The following is a 12,936-nucleotide window of genomic DNA, read 5'->3' as shown; positions in this document are numbered from 1 at the left end:
TGACCTTATAGAGATTTATAAAATAATGAAGGGCATGGATAGGGCGAATAGCCAAGATCTTTTCCCTGGGGTGGGGGAGTCCAAATTGAAAAGGCATAGGCTTAAGGTAAGAGGGGAAAGATTTGAACGGGACCTAAGGGGCAACATTTTCAGACAGAGGATGGTATGTGTATGGAATGAGCTGCCAGAGGAAATAATGGAGGCTGGTACAATTACAACAGTTAAAAGGTATCTGAATGCGTTTATGAATAGGAAAAGTTTAGAGGAATATGGGCCAAATGCTGGCAAGAAGGACTAGATTAATTTAGGATATCTGATCGGCATGGACAAGTTGGACCAAAGGGTCAGTTTCCATGCTGTACATCTCTATGACTCTATAACAAAATGTCATACAAAGAGATTAAAATTTTAATATCACTGTGCACATCGACAAGATAATCAACAATTGACATGCCTATCAATAATTGATGCAACAACATGTGCCTGAACCGATCTCCTCATCAGAAAAATCCAAGTTATTTGTTTCATTTGACTCATGCATCAGCAAATTGGTAGATCTGGAAAGCACTGTTCCTAAGATTTTGATCAGCATGCTTCAACACTATACACTAAATTAAGTGCAGAACAAGTTCGTACACTTCTCTATTACATGAAAAGCATATCAGGTCATGTGTTTCACAGACAACAGATCAATGAGAAGAACATTATGTTTGATATCCTCCTAATGGCCTTTGCTCAATATTTCACATCAAGGACCAATGAGACACTAGCAGGTTTATGCTTTAATAGCAGATATTGACTTCCAGGAGAATCTGTAGATAGATTAATTAACAACCTCGATATAATAACTGAACCATGCAGTTTTTCAAATGGGTAAAGGAGTTAATTTGTGACAGAGTTATCATTGGTCACTTAGTTAAGTCAGTCACTGAACTTTCTCAATTAGAAAAGGATCTAACTCTCAAATGAGCAGTCTAAGTAGCACTAAATACAAAGTTTGGAATATTGTTTAAGAAACATAATACAACAAAAGTTCCATTTAATATAGAACATTCTACAAAGACTGCTGACTACATAAAGCACAATTACCCATCTGACCAGAGGAGACAAGTATCTCACTTGAACAACAATATACTCTATGTGACAACATCAGCATGAAATCTTAAGCAATCCTATGCTACAATATCTTGTTCCAGGGTGCCGTTCCAAAACTCCATTTCAGTAAAGACAAAGCCATTTTAAATACACTGGTTATAATCTAGCTGGAAACAAAACTCATTGCATCAAAAGAGGTAATTTCTTGATGATGTGCTGCAGTCTGAAGAACATATCGTGCAGTAAATCAAATCATTCCCAATCTAACATGTATTTTCATGTCTTGGCGCCCAGTCTTGAAGAACGTGTCAATGCTGCAAGCGAACAAGATTCACTTAAAGAACCACATTGTATGGATGGAATACTTCATTCCTTCCTAGGGCAACTGACAATTGTGTCCAATGTTACTAATAAAGTAGAAGAAAAATTTTGTAATTCTAATACGCTCCTGCATTTACATCACTGCAAGCAAATTCAGCAAGATCGATTGAATCTCTGATCTAAGGCAGCCAGCAGAGAAAATGCAAGATCATCAACTTCATCTCAAATGTTCCTATACCTTGTTAAAGGCTTTCCTAACCCAATTATTGGCAGAAATTAATCAAGTCAAAGCCTGGGGGTGGTAAGAAAGATAAGGAAAAATGTACAGTGAATTTTGTAGAACAAAATAATTATAGTAACTCATTTGATGCATGTATAATTGATGCTTACGACAGGAATAAGGTTTGGGGACAGATGTTATGAAGGGTAATTGGACCCTGGAGCAAACTCATGATGATGTCACAGAGCTGCACATCACTGACTATAAATGCCAGAGTGTGGGCAGAATTAGAATTGTCTTTATCTCTGCGCCAGACCAGACTACTACATGAGGGGCAGGGACATACAAAGAAGAAGATTTGTCCTTCCTTAATGTATGATTACTATGTATAGCAGTATTTAATAATCATTAATAATAAATAGACTTACTTTGAAGTCAAGGCCTAGAGGAAGTTCTCCTTGATCAGTCTGTAGACAACTCAAACTTAACGTGTGGCATAAAACAACATGATAAAACGTCAATCGGGCTCCTATATAGTTAGAGGGAGAGCTTTTCAGCCACTCAGTTCTTGGGAGGTGATGTTCTACTTAGTGATTCTGAGCAGCAGCATCAGAGGCCTAAGCAGCTGACAGCATTCAACGCCAGCAGGAACAGGAAGGTAAGTGACTTGGAAGAGATTGATTGAAGAGAATCATGGAGTAGAGCTTGTGGGGAGATAGTGGTCAGAATACTCAATAACAAGAGCAGGGATGGGGATTTCAGGGGCCACAACCCTTTCCCTATTAGTGCCCCTGCTCATCTCCACATTGGGGATTATTTCCAGACCTGAAGATTTGAGAGTTAGATTGTTTGAACTTAATTGGTAGGTTAAAAACAATACATTCCTCTCGAACAAATGGAAAAACCAGGCTCAATGTTATATTACATAGATAGTTAGAACATCTGTAACAATGGACTTTCTTCCTAAGGTCACTCGGGGTTTATCCTTGGGTCTGTTGTCTTCCTCATCTATATTCTGCCACTAAGAGGTGTCATCCACCGAAAAGTGATCACCCTGTTCACAAATATGTTATACAAACAGGAGGCCTAATGAGGAGCTGATGATGATTAGTTTGGCAACGAGCATGAGTTGCACATAAGAAAATTAGGTCTGGCTGCAGCCCAACAGGTAGCCCTTATTGTAATTGCCATCAAAGTGAGTTTTTGGAAAATACTTACTGAAATGTTAAGCTAATAACAGCTGGAGCGATCTTCTTCAAATACAAAGAACATAAGGACCCCTGACCTCCAATCTCTGATCATTCATGCCTCGTGATTGCCACTATTCACTGCTCAACCTCTCTCCACGAAATCCCCACCCACATTGCTTCCTCCATTCTAGTTGTTGTCTACCATCCCAGCTGCTCCCCCTTCACCATATCAATGAAAGACCGTAGTGCCATCATAGATAGCTGATCATCAATCCTGTTTCACAACGAAGCTACCAGCAATAATATGTAATTTACTGGCTCAGCAACAATACGTTTGAGGTCCTGGAATGGTGAACCATGAGACTCACAATGTGGATGTTCATGCTATCGGCATACACAAATATCTAGGGCTGAGAGTCTGTGCCAGAAAGATTTGTATGGAAGAAAGAGCAGAAAGCTATGGCAATCAGCAAGAAACAATCCTGAGGTGAGATGTTGTGATGTCTATGGCTATCCATATAAAATACATTTTTCATCAACCTGTTTTAACATGGTACATCACATAGAATCCCTACAGCGTGGAAACAGACCATTTGGCCCATCAAGTCTCCACCGACACTCCAAAGAGCATTCGTCCCACAAACAATCCGTGAATTTACTGTGACTAACCCACCTAGACTTGGCAATTTAGCGCGGCCAATCCACCTAACCTGCGCATCTTTGGACCCTGGGAGGGAACCAGAGCACCCAGAGGAAACCCACACAGGGAATCTGCAAACTCCACACAGTCAGCCCAGGACGGAATCAAACCCAGGTCCCTGGAACTGTGAGGCAGCAGTGCTAACCATTGAGCCACCATGCCACCCATATCTCTGGAATAGATTGGACTTAAACCCCGACTGTCTGATTGAGAAGTGGGGATACTATCAGTGTTCTACAAAAACCCTCTTGACCAGCCATTCATGATGATCGTTTGATTAATTGCACCATTTATGTGTTGAGCTGTAATCATTGAATATTTTTGATGTATGACTGCCACTCACCTTTCCTGCATAATGATTAATTCCAAAGCTTAAGTCAACCGTTTTTGGTCTCCAGAAATAATTTGACTTGAGATTGTCTTCGAACTTCCCTGTTGACAAAGTGCATTTTGTTAATGTAATTGCTTGATTGTTTGAAACTTAAGAACAAAAGTACATTTAGACTCTATGAGGCGTGTCTGAGACACAGTGATAAAATGACCTTGAAACTTGCCAAAATGAGCACACCATCTTAATGATGTCTCCTGTAAGAAAAAATAGCTGTGTTTCTTTTTTATTACCTACAAGTTGCAGAGTGTTCTACTTTATGAGAACTTGCCTACAAGTGTATGGTCAGTGGCTTGAGGAAAGCGACTTTCTTCATCCAGCAGTGACAGAAGGCCCACAGGTTTCTGCAGAAACATGTCCAGCAATGGTCGATTGTCTTCATATTCAACTAGACGAGCATCTACATTTTCATTCAGGTATTCATTCTAGAATATAATTTCAGAAAAGAATACATGTCAATCTAATCTCATTCTTTTCCTCACTGCCAAGCACTCCAAATAAATGACTTATGCCAGATTTACAGAACAAGGTTTTAAGGGGCACAGGAGTTGATGAAAAAGTATTTGACAAGTTTTATTCTCTTGGTATGAAAGACAAGGGACCAGAGAAGTAATGATCTTGCTCTCTGCTTGGGTGAATTTACAAGGAGGAGGTGGAGATTTGATGCTTCTGGTGTAGATGTTGCAAGGGATGGGTGTCCATCCATTGTGGCTTGGAGTGTCAGGAGGGGATGCTGACTGTGGAGGTCAGAAAAAGGAGGAGAAAGTGAGGACTGCAGATGCTGGAGATCAGAGCTGAAAATGTGTTGCTGGAAAAGCGCAGCAGGTCAGGCAGCATCCAAGGAACAGGAGAATCGACGTTTCGGGCATAAGCCCTTCTTCAGGAATTCCTGAAGAAAGGCTTATGCCCGAAACGTCGATTCTCCTGTTCCTTGGATGCTGCCTGACCTGCTGCGCTTTTCCAGCAACACATTTTGAGGTCAGAGAAAGATCAGACATAGAGATGTGGGTTCAGTGACACAGGAAAGGTCAGTGGTTGGGCATTGTTGGTGTTTGTGGGGAAATATTAGGGGGTCTGCGTTTCAATTGAGAGGAAGGTCCAATGGCAAGGATTGTTTTCATGGAGGAGAGGACTTTTGCTCCACTTAGCATGGAGGTGATGCTGGACATACATGACTTCCACACTGTAGGGCCTGTCTCCTTTTAGGTATTGAGTGTTCTGAGGTTCAGACACCCACCTGGGAAGTGTTAAAGCTGGAAGCAAGATAAAATCTGACACAAACTAAATACTTTAATGAACGACATACCTCTTGGGAGGTGATTGATTCCACTACCCCTTATCTGGCCTCTGTTAAAGTCAGATGTTTTTCAAGGCTAATTTGAGATTTTAAAGATTTTAGCATCCTACAAATCCATACCAACCAGCTTTTGTGGTTAAAATTACCCCGAATGTTGTCACTTTGTCATGGTAACATCATTTGTAAATGTGATGGGAGTGTCAACAAAGTGTGCATAGTTTCATTGTGTATTTGTAAACATCTGAATGCAACCTTGCCAAAGATTTTTATGGTCCCTTTTAATACATCGACAATTTGTATCAATTGATTGATGCTGTAAAGATTTAAAGGAAAAATGGCCTTTCAAAATCCCGGGGAAATCTTGACCTTGTAAAGCAGATAACTTCAATCAAATACATTAACATCACAAATAAAACTGGCCTTACTATCATCTGTATTCTGACTGCAATAAAAAGGGCATCAGAAACTACTTAATTAGGTCAGTCAATGTTTATAATCCTATCTATGAAGGTGTACATCAGATAGAGCAGCGTATTACTGCTCCAGTTTTGCATTAACTATTATTTTCTCAACTGCTTCCACCACATTTGATATATTTGCTGGCTTCAGGGAGATTCTGGATTGACAGTATATATTAAGTCAGCTTTGCCTAGATCACAGTTAAAGATATTTCAAAGTGTCAGTCGTATATAACTTTTAAAAGTCTGCTTCATGAGCATCTTCTATCGGATGATAGTTTAAGGTGATCTAGATTTACATGAGTGAAACAAGCTAATACGAAAGCAAGATGTGGCCTCCTCTACACTGGTGAGAGCAAACACAAGTTGGTGTGTCTACTTTATGGAATATCTCCATTCAATCCACAAACATGAGCCTGAGCTTTGTATCATTTGTCATTTTAAATCATCACTTTGCTCTCTTCCTGACTTCTCTGTCAGTGGCATGTTACATTTTCCAATGAAGGTCAACACAAGTTGCCGTTGTCTTTTCCAATTCCAAAGTCAATGCCAGGTGGTCAGTCTGGTTTCAATTCTTTTTTGTGACTTTCTAGCGATGGATACAACTGAGTGACTTGCCAGGCCATTTCAGAGGGCATTGGGAGCCAACCATATTGCTGTGTCTCTGGAGTCACACGTAGGCTAGACCAGGTAAGGAGGCAGATTTCCTTCCCTAAAGAGCATTAGGGAACAGTATCTCATGATTTCTCTTGGCATTTGACAGCCTTCTCGACTCAATGTTGCATTCAGTCAAAATAGAATAGAATAGAATATCCTTTATTGTCAATACTAAGTCACATTCATGCCCTATACATGCCAGTCAATGACCATCTCCAACAAGAGAGTATCCAACCATCTCTCACGACGTTTGATGGCATTTTCATCACTGAATTGGTCAGCATCCTGAGGATTCACTGTTAACCAAGAACTAAACAAGAACAGGTCAGAGGCTGGGAATTATGTTGTAAGTATCTCACCTCCTGACTCCTCAATGGCATTGCCAGGGGATAAGTCAGCAGTCTGATTGAATACTCTCGGCTCACCTGAATGAGTACAGCTCTAGTAACACACAAGAAACTTGACACCATCCAGGAGAAAGCAGCTCACGTGATTGGATCCCAATCAAATACCTTCAATATTCATTCCCCCACCATCATTGCACAACAGAGGGGAGGCGATGGCCGAGTGGTATTCTCATTCGACTATTAATGCAGAAACCCAGAATAACGTACTGGGGAACTGGGTTCTAATCCTGCCATGGTAGATGGTGGGATTTGAATTCAATAAAGAAAATCTGGAATTAAGGGTTGACTGATGACCATAAAGCCATTTCCAATTGTTGGAAAAACTCATCTGGTTCACTAATGTCCTTTAGAGAAGGAAATCTGCCATTCTTTCCTGGTCTGGCCTACATGTGACTCCAGAGACACAGCAATATGGTTGACTCTGAATGCCCTCTGAAATGGCCTGGCAAGCCACTCAGTTGTATCAATTGCTAGAAAGTCACAACAAAGAAATGAAACCAAACTGACTACCTGGCATCGACCTTGAAACTGGAAAAGACAACGGCAAAAACACAAACAGCCTAGTCGACTATGTAAAGTCCTCCTTACCAACATCTGGGGGCTTGTGCCGGAATTGGGAGAGTTGTCTCATAGACTAGTCAGGCAACAACCTGATACAGTCATTTTTACTAAATCATAACTTACAGATATCCCATCCTCAATGATGGAGGAGCCCAGCATATCAGTGCAAAAGATAAGCTGATGCATTCGCAACAATCTTCAGTCAAAAGTGCCAACTGGATGATCCATCTCAGGCTCCTCCATTGGTCCCCAGCATCATATACCAGTCTCCAACCAATTTGATTCACTCCACGTGATATCAAGAAATGGCTGGAGACACTGGATACTGCAAAAGCAATGGGCCCTGTTAACATTCCAGCAATAGTACTGAAGACGTGTGCTCCAGAATTTGCCACTCCCCAAGCAAAGCTCTTCCAGTACGGTTACAACATTAGTATCTACTCGACAATGTGGAAAATTGCCCAGCTATGTCCTATACACAAAAGCCAGGATAAATCCAACCTGGCCAATTACTGCCCAATCAGTTGACTCGCCATCAACAGTAAAGTGATGGAAGGTGTCATCAGCAATGCTATCAAACAGTACCTGCTCAGCAACAACCTGCTCAGTGATGCTCAGTTTGGGTTTCACCAGGGTCACTCAGCTCCTGATCTCAATTCCAAGGTGAAGTGAGAGTGACAGCTATTGACATCAAGGCCGCATTTGACCGAGTATGGCATCAAGGAGTCCTTGCAAAACTGGAATCTATGGGTATCAGAGGTCAAACACTCCACTGGTTACAGTCATACCTGTTACAAAGGAAGATGGTTGTGGTTATGGAGGGTCTGTCATCTCAGCTCCAGGACATCTCCACAGGAGTCCCTCAGGTTAATGTCCTGGGCGCAACAATCTTCAGCTGCTTCATCAATGACCTTCCCTCTGACATAAGGTCAGAAATGGGGATGTTCACCAATGATTGCACAGTGTTCAGTACCATTCGTTACTCCTCAGATACTGAAGCAGTCCGTGCTCAAATACAACAAGATTGGGACAATATTCAGACTTGGGTCGACAAGTGGCAAGTACATTTGCACCACACAAATGTCATCAATGGCCATCACCAATAAGAAACACTCCAACCACCACCCCTTGACATTCAACGGTATTACTATCACTGAATCCCCTACTGTCAACATCCTTGGTGTTACCATTGACCAGAAACTCAACTGGATTCACAACATAAACACAGTGGCTAGAAGAGCAGGTCAGAGACTATGGATACTGCGGCGAGTGACTGATCTCCTGACACCCCAAAGTTTATCCACTATATACAAGGCACAAGTCAGGAGAGTGATGGAGCATCCCCCCACCTGCCTGGATTGGTGTAGCTCCAACAACACTCAAGAAGCTTGACACCGTCCAGGACAAAGTAACCCACTTGATTGGCACCACACATACAAACATTCAATCCTTCCACTACCAGCGCTCAGTGGCATCAGTGAGTGCTATCTTCAAAATGTACTGTAGCAATTCACCAAAGATCCTTATTCAGCACCTTCCAAACCCATGACCACTTCCATCTAGAAGGTCAAGGGCAGCAGGTACTTAGGAACACCACCACCTGCAAGTTTCCCCTCTAAACCACTCACCAATCTGATTTGGAAATATAATGCTGTTCCTTCAGTTTTTGGGTCAAAATCCTGGAATTCCCTCCCTACCGACATTGTGTGTTAACCCACTGCAAATGGACTGCAGTGATTCAAAAAGGCAGCTTACCATCACCTTCTCAAGGGCAAATAGGGATGGGCTATCAATGCTGATCAGCCAGCGATGCCCAAGTCTGACAAATGAATATCTTAAGAAGTTCCAGAGTGTCCCATTTATAAGAGATACTGCAGCAATTCATTAAAGTTCATTCAACAGCACCTTCCAAACGACGCTTCCCCACCTGGATCAAGCAGCAGATGGATGGGAACATCACCACCACCTTCAAGTTCCCATTTAACCACCATACATCCTAATTTGGAACTAAATCACTGTCCCTTCACTGTCATGGGGAAAAAAATTCCAGAATTTCCTAACAGCAATATGGATGTCCTGCACCACATGGACTGCAGCTATCCTGTCACCATCACCTTCTCCAGACCCATTAGGGGTGGGCAATATATGCTGGCCTTGATAATAATAATATAAACAAATAATAAAAGTATCACAGAAGCACTTCCTGCCAGTTTAGGTCGGGTTAAAAGATACAGGAACACAATTAGGTCATTTGACCCATCAACTCTGCTCCGTCATTCAATCACAGCTGATATGTTTCTCAATCCCGTTCTCCTGCCTTCTCCAAATGACCTTTGATCCCCTTACTAATCAATAATCTATCTAGTTCTGTCTTGAAAACACTCAATGACATGGCTCCCACAGTGCTCTGAGGCAATGAGTTCCACAAATTCACCACGTACTGGCTGAATAATTTCCCAAAGGGTCATCCCTTCACTCTGAGGCTCTTCCACCCAGGTCGTATTCTCTCCTACTAGTGGAAATATCTTTTCCATGTCCACTCTATCCAGGCCTCTCAGTATTCTGTAAGTTTCAATCAGATCGCTCCTCATCTTTCTAAACTCCATTGAGTACAGAGCAGGGTCCTCAACAATTTCTCATCCCTGAGATCATTCTTGGAAACCTCTTCCGGACCTCCTCCAACGTCAGCACATCCTTCATTAAATATGGGGCCCAAAGCCAGTTACAATATTCTAATTGCAGTCTGACTAGAGCCTTGTAAAGCCTCAGCAGTACGTCCCTGCTCTTGTATTCTAGCCCCGTTGAAAAGAATGCTAACATTGCATTTTTCTTCTTAGCTGCCAACTGAACCTGCACTTCAACCTTAAGAAAAGTATGAACTAAAGACTGCCTTTGTGCCTCTAATTTCTGAGCCTTTCACCATTTAGAAAATAGTCTACGCCTCTATTCATCCTACCAATGTGCATAACCTCACACTTTCCCCAATGTATTCCATTTTTTGTCCACTTGCCTAGCGCGTCTAAGATTTGCTGCAGCCTCCCTGCCTCCTCAATGCTACCTATTGCTCCATTTATCTTTGTGTCATCTACGACCATAGCAACAGTGCCCTCAGTTCTTTCATCCAGATTGTTAATGTATAAAGTGACTAACTGTGGTCCTAACACTGACCCCTGCAGAACTCCACTAGTCACTGGCTGCCATCCTGAAAAAGACCCCTTTCTCCACATTCTCTGCCTTCTGCCAGTCATCCAGTCCTCTATCCATGCCAGTACCTTGCCACCAACACCATGGGCTCTTCTCTGATTTAGCAGCCTCTTGTTCAGTTCCTTGTCAAATGTTGCTTTTCCATATAGATCACATCCACTGGCTCTCCATTGTCTAACTTTCTCATTACCTTCTCAAAGAATTCTAACAGATTTGTTAGGCATGGCATCCTTTGATGAAGCCATGCTGACTCAGCCCTATTTTACCATGCGCATCAAAGTACTCTGCAATCTCCTCCTTAATAATTGACTCTAAAATCTTATCAATGTTTGAGGTCAGGATAACCAGCCTACAGCTTCCCATCTTCTGCATCCCTCCCTTCTTTAATAGTGGCACTACATTAGCTATTTTCTAGCCTTCTGGGATCTTCACTAATTTCTGAGAGATCACCCTCAATGTCTCCACAATCGCCTTAGCTATCTCCTTCAGAATGCTGGGGTGTAGTCCACCTTCAAACCTTCCAGCTCCTCTTCCTTCAGGACAGCCACTGCACTCACTTCTGCTCCATAACGCTTTTGAAGTTCTATATGCTATTGGTGACTTCCACTGTGAAGACTGATACAAAGTACCCATTCCTATTACTACATCTCTAACCTCATTTTCCAGCAGTCCAATGTCCACTCTTGTCTTTTATATATATCTGAAAAGAATTCTTGCAATCTTCTTTCATATTTAAAAATCACACAACACCAGGTGGTCAACTACCTGGTGAAGGAGCGTCGCTCCGAAAACTAGCGCTTCCAATTAAACCTGTTGGACTATAACCTGGTGTTGTGTGATTTTTAACATTGTACACCCCAGTCCAACACCAGCATCTCGAAATCATTCTTTCATATTACTAGCTAGCTTACCCTAATATTTCATCTTCTCCTTTCTTGTTGCTCCACTGATTTCCCTGCTGGGCTCCCCTTCTAACCAACCTTGTCCAGCTCCTTCCTTATGCCTTTGTAGCTATCTTTACTCAATTGTAAAATTGTTACATCTAAATCGAACTTCTCGCCATCAAACTGCATGGTGAATTCTGTCATATTCTGGTCACTGCCCCTAGCTTAAGCTTCCTAATTAATTCAGCCTACTTACACAACGCTAAATCCAGAACTGCCAGTTCCTCAATTAACTCTAACACAAGCTGCTCCAAAAAAAACTCGTAGAGTTCTCAAAACTTGCTAAAACTCATAGACATTTTGCAAGTTCCTTCCCTAGAAATCCACGACTAACCTAATTTTCCCAGTCCGTCTGCATACTGAAGTCTCCTATGACTATTGTAATGATGCTTTTCTTAAGTGCCTTTCTGTCTCCTGATTTACTTTCTCCGTACATTCTGACTACTCTTTGAGGGTCTGTACACAAATCCCATCAGGGTCTTTTTATCTTTGAGGTTCTTCAACTCTGCCCACACAGATTCTACACCTATATGATCTCTTCTATCGATTTAATTTCATTTTTTATAAACAAAGCAAGCCTGCCCACTCTGCCCATTTGCCTGTGTTTTCAATACGATGTGTATCATTGGATATTTAGTTCCCAGCCCTGAGTCCCTTATAGCCACATCTCTGTGATACCACAATATCAATTTCAACCTGCGCTACCAGCTCATTTTCCTTCTTCATATACAAAGTGCATTTAGGTACAACATCCTCGGTCTTGCATTTCTCAGGTCTACCATGGAATTTACTGCCAACATATCTCCTGGTGGTTCCTGTGGTTACCCAGAAGCAAATAAATACCTGGGCTCCTAGATTGATCTCCCTGATGTAACGTGGATACAGCTAAAGCATGTGCAGTGATAGGTGTCCTTGTTGGTTTCTTTGTGAGGAACAAATCAATTTGATGGAAGACTCTCGAATTGCCTGGATGAGTGCAGCACCAACAACACTCAACTATCCTGGACAAAGCATCAGGATTTATTGGCACACGATCCAGCACCTTCAACATTCACTCCCTCCACCCTCAATGTACACTGGCTGCAATGTGCCTCACTACAATGTTAATACACTGCAGATATTTACCAAAGGACCTTAAACAGCATTTTCCAAACACATGACCCTATCATCTAGAAAGGAAAAGACAGCAGATACATGGAAAAACCACCACCTGCAAGTTCCCTTCCAATCCACCCACCATCCTGACTTGGAAATATATCACCATTCTGTCAGCATTGCTGGGTTAAAATCCCTTAATAAAAGCATTGTGAGTATCCCTACAATACCACCCTACACTACAAGGAGTGCTGCTGTTGAATAAGACAGGTCACCACTACCTACCTAAGAATGTCCCAAGGATGAAAGCCACAACATAAACATGAATGCTTCTTCTTTTCTTAAATGTTTCCTTCCATTAAAGTCTTCTCATAAATGAAACACTGACACAGTGGTTTT

The 12,936-nt window shown here is 41.8% G+C and overlaps 1 protein-coding gene across 1 annotated transcript in view; it reads right to left on the bottom strand.

Moving 5' to 3' along the window:
• Positions 1–12,936, bottom strand: part of LOC122550047 (myosin-IIIa-like) — a 200,125-nt gene that overhangs the window by 172,987 nt on the left and 14,202 nt on the right. Inside the window, exons 6-7 of the mRNA XM_043690480.1 lie at positions 4,186–4,339; positions 3,870–3,958 (exon numbers count right to left, since the gene is read on the bottom strand). Of these exons, the coding sequence (XP_043546415.1) occupies positions 3,870–3,958; positions 4,186–4,339 (243 nt within the window). The remainder of the gene's footprint in view (positions 1–3,869; positions 3,959–4,185; positions 4,340–12,936) is intronic.

Source organism: Chiloscyllium plagiosum, chromosome 5 (genome assembly GCF_004010195.1).
Source record: "Chiloscyllium plagiosum isolate BGI_BamShark_2017 chromosome 5, ASM401019v2, whole genome shotgun sequence".
Taxonomy (NCBI): Eukaryota; Metazoa; Chordata; class Chondrichthyes; order Orectolobiformes; family Hemiscylliidae; genus Chiloscyllium; species Chiloscyllium plagiosum.
The sequence above is the reverse complement of the archived record's forward strand: the minus strand, read 5'-3'. Positions and strand labels throughout refer to the sequence as shown.